The sequence below is a fragment of the Peromyscus leucopus genome, unplaced genomic scaffold (assembly GCF_004664715.2).
Source record: "Peromyscus leucopus breed LL Stock unplaced genomic scaffold, UCI_PerLeu_2.1 scaffold_1430, whole genome shotgun sequence".
Classification (NCBI taxonomy): Eukaryota; Metazoa; Chordata; class Mammalia; order Rodentia; family Cricetidae; genus Peromyscus; species Peromyscus leucopus.
Window position 1 is genome coordinate 47,237 of NW_023504590.1, and position 4,096 is coordinate 51,332.

A 4,096-nucleotide genomic window follows, 5' to 3' on the forward strand; every position below is an offset into this window, starting at 1 on the left:
ATCTATATGAGATAATATTTTCCATAAACTGTTCAAACAACAAATATAGAGATGTTTAGACATTTGACAGGTAAGGGAAAATGAACAAGAATATGATAGAGAGGCTGGTGAGATGGCATAGAGGTTAAGAGCACTGACTGCTCTTTCAGAGGTTCAAATTTCAATTCTCAGCAACCACATGGTCACTCACAATTATCTATAATGAGATCTGGTACTCTCTTCTTGCATGCAGGCATACAGGCAAGTGGAACACTGTGCACAAAATAAATAAATAATTTTTTTAGGCCAGCTCTCATTGGAAAATAAGCTGACTGACTATTCTCACATTCAGAGAGTTCTGCCCCCTAGTCTCTGGGACACAGCCAGTCCCCAGCAACCCCTACCCAACACTGCCTCAGTTGCTGGCCAGCATGGAAAAATCCTGCAGGAAGCCCCCACACACTGCTCCCATTGGACCCTGAAATCCACAAGTTCCACACCCTGCCCCAATACCCATCTGCCTGTGACCCCAGTAACTTCCTGAGGCATGGAAGCCAAACCGCCAGCTCTCATTGGACCACAAGTAACTTCTGAGACAGGGAATCTACCCATCCTCATTGGACCAAGAGTGGCTTTCTAAGACATAGAATCTGGCACGTGCCATTGGACCAATAAAGGTTTTCTGAGACACAGAATCTCTTAGATCTGACTGGCCAAAGAGCCCCGATAAGACCAAGAGCAGCTCCTTGAGTCACAGAATCAAATTGCTTGGGTTGGTCCAAGAGCAGCTCCTTGAGATACAGAATCTGCCAGCTCCAATTGGACCAAGAGCCAAGATTGGACCCACAGTGGTGCCTGAGACACAGACACAGCAAGCACAGATTGGACCAATAGCAGCTCACTCACAGGCACCTCTTGAATCTAGTAGGGGAGGAGGAAGGCAGAAGTCAAGGCAAAAATACATATAACAACATAAAGCAATATGACATTGCCAGAACCTAGCCCTCCTGCAACAGCAAGACCTGAACATCAAAATGTAGAAGAAGCAGAAGAAAGTGACCATAAAAACAGCTTCATGAAGAGGCTAGAGGCCTTTGAAAAAAATGAAAAATTCCATTAAAGAAAATGAGGAAAAGGCAAACAAAATTGCAACAAATGAATAAAGAAATTGAGGAAAAGACAAATAAAAAAATTGGAAGATATCAATAAATGCCTTAAAGAAAGCCAAGAAAAAGCAATTAAATGTGTGAGAGAAACATTTCAAGACCAGAAAACTGATATAGAAACAATGAAAAAGACACAAACAGAGGAAGTGCTGGAAATAGTAAATCTGAGTAAACGAACAGGAAACACAGAAGCAAACATAACCAACAGAATTCAAGAAATGGAAGAGAGAATCTCTGGCATAGAGAATTGTAGCAGGAATCCTAAAAAGTCTTATGAAGAAAATCAAACATGAGCCAGGTATTGGGGTGAGTGCTGGAAGATCAGAGAAGCAGAACAAGCCATAGCCACCTCACCTTGCCAGTTTCTCCGCTGATCCTATTTCCTCAGATTGGAAACCACTGTGTCCTCATCCGTAATGAATCTCAGCTGAACTGTGCTGCTCAAAGCCTAAAAGCTTAACCAGCTAAAAGCTTCTAGTTTCTGGTCTTTATGCCTTATATACTTTCTGCTTTCTACTATTACTCCCTAGGATTAAAGGGTCACTTTCTGGGATTAAAGGTGTGTGTCGCCATGCCTAGCTGTTTCCAATGTGGCCTTGAATTCAGAGAGATTTCTGCCTCTGGAATGCTAAGATTAAAGATGAGTGTGCCACCATTTTCTGGCCTCTATATCTAGTGACTGTTCTGTTCTCTGACCCCAGATAATTTTATTAGGGTACACAATATTTTGGGGATCACAATACCACCACAATTTGTAATAGCCAGAACTTGGAAACAACCTGATACCCCTCATTTGCAGAATGGATAAAGAAAATATGGAACATATACACAGTGGAGTACTACTCAGCAGAGAAAAACAGGGTGGAGATACAGAGTTGTGAGACTGGGTCTCCTTGTCACAATTTGGCCTGATCTCACTCTGCAGGCTGACATGCCACTGACTACATTGCAATCCTCCTGTCTCAGTCTCTCCAGTGCTGGAATAAGTTTACTGAGTCAACATGTCTGGTTTATGAGGAAGGATTTTCAAACAACTTTTACTTAATAGAGTGTATATGGCTGTTAGTAAAGTAAAGCTGTCTTCTATGTTTATCATGTTGACTGTGGTTTCTAGCAGTTGAAGAGCACAGAACAGGGATCCTTAGGATCCCTAAAGATCAACAGGAAGGGAGAAATAGTGGGGAAGCCTGCAGTCAAAACTTCATTTACATGCCTCAACCAGATACGAGAGTCCATTAAAAAAGTATGAAAGATTACAAAAATAAAATTTAGGAGGTACAAGCCAACAAATGTGACCACCAGCATGAGGATGGTGTGGGCTGCTCTGGTCTCAGCATGGCCTCGGTGGTTCTGATTGGCAGTGAGGATGTGCTGTGTTCGCTGGTGATGTCTATGGAGGAGAAGCACCATGGAGACACTGGTCCAGACCATGATGCTGATGAATGTGGCATCATGGGAAAAACGCAAGAAGACAAAGCCTTCATTGAATCCAGATGTGGAGCAGACCCACTTGCCTTGATTGTGAGTGTCATTGCCTGTGCTCTGTGAATCACTGACTTTGATTGGAATGTAGACATTATTTAAGACACTGAACAACCAACAACTGTAACAAGAATAACTCAGGGCATTAGGGGCTCTTCCTCGAGGCATCAGCCTACCCCAATGACCAGGAACAAGAGTGAGAAACTGATGGATGCTCAGGACACAGGTAGAGCACATGTTTGTGCTTCGAGCCACCATGTGAATGAAGTACCCAGTTTTGCATTGCAGGTTAGTATAAGGATTTTTTTTAACAAAAACCATCACGTTGAATGGAAATGCAATGACGAGGAGAATGAACACATTGGCCACGGCCAAGTTGGTGACAATGACCTGTGTGGGCCTCAGCTGAGAGCCAGTAAAGATGGGAGAGAAATTGTGGACAAACAGAAGAATGTTGGCCAGGGTCCCAGTTCCGACCTGGAAAAGCATGAGAGTCTGGAGAGCCAATTCCTCAGTGGCTTTTAGAGTTTTATTCTGAGAGGACATGGAGACAACTTCTGTGCAGGCTGGAGTGATGACCAGGAGGAACACTGCTGTATTCAAAACACTTCTCAATGTCTGAGCATTAGAATGATTTGAGTCATTACTTCTTCTATGAAGGGAGACACTATTGTATCACAGTATAGGAGCTTGTCCTGGAGAACACTGCATAGACAACTCAGACTATTACTTTGTACTTTATGTACTTTCCCTCACCTCATGTTGGAAGTGTATTAGTGATTCAGTTGTATCATTCTTGGTCCACATCACACCTATTATAACACAGTAAGGCATATAAACATATGAACAGTGAACATGGGAACACATTATTTTATCTTTTGAATGAAACATCTTCCCTCAATGATAAAATGTGTTAAGAAATACAAATTGGAGGTTGGAGAGATGGCTATTCACAAGACTCATGTTAAAATCCAGCACCCACATGGTCGTTCATAACACCTGTAACATCAGTTCCCCAAGTTGAATGCCCTCTCATGGTTTTTGTGACACTGCACAAATGTGGTGCCAGACATACAGGCAGTTACAACACTAGATGTATAAAGTAAAATTACTGTATCTTTAAAATGACAAGAATTCAAACTTGTAATTCATAAAGTCATGTAAGTAAAGTAAGTTGCCAAAAAAAGAACCCATAAGCTTTTGTGAAAATTTTATACAGATCATCAAAGTGATAGAATACAAAACATTTCAAAAAAGTAACCAGTTTTCTGATCACAAATATGAAATTCAATTTATACATGTGTATCCTTATGTACATAAGCAACCTCAAAAGTTATACAAGGGAACTCCTTCGGCAGATAAACATCTTATGTGAAGTGGTTGTATACCGGACTAACTCAAAAAAATCAGCAGGGCCTCCTATATCCAAATGATAATTGGGTTGAGATAGAAATCAAGAAAACAACACC

The 4,096-nt window shown here is 41.4% G+C and overlaps 1 protein-coding gene across 1 annotated transcript; it reads right to left on the reverse strand.

The window, feature by feature from the left end:
* Positions 1 to 2,255: 2,255 nt before the first annotated feature.
* Positions 2,256 to 3,212, reverse strand: LOC114688766 (vomeronasal type-1 receptor 4-like). The gene has a single exon (XM_028863286.1). It carries the CDS (start codon positions 3,171 to 3,173, stop codon positions 2,256 to 2,258), a length of 918 nt encoding a protein of 305 aa, XP_028719119.1. The 5' UTR covers positions 3,174 to 3,212.
* Between the last annotated feature and the right edge of the window lie 884 nt (positions 3,213 to 4,096).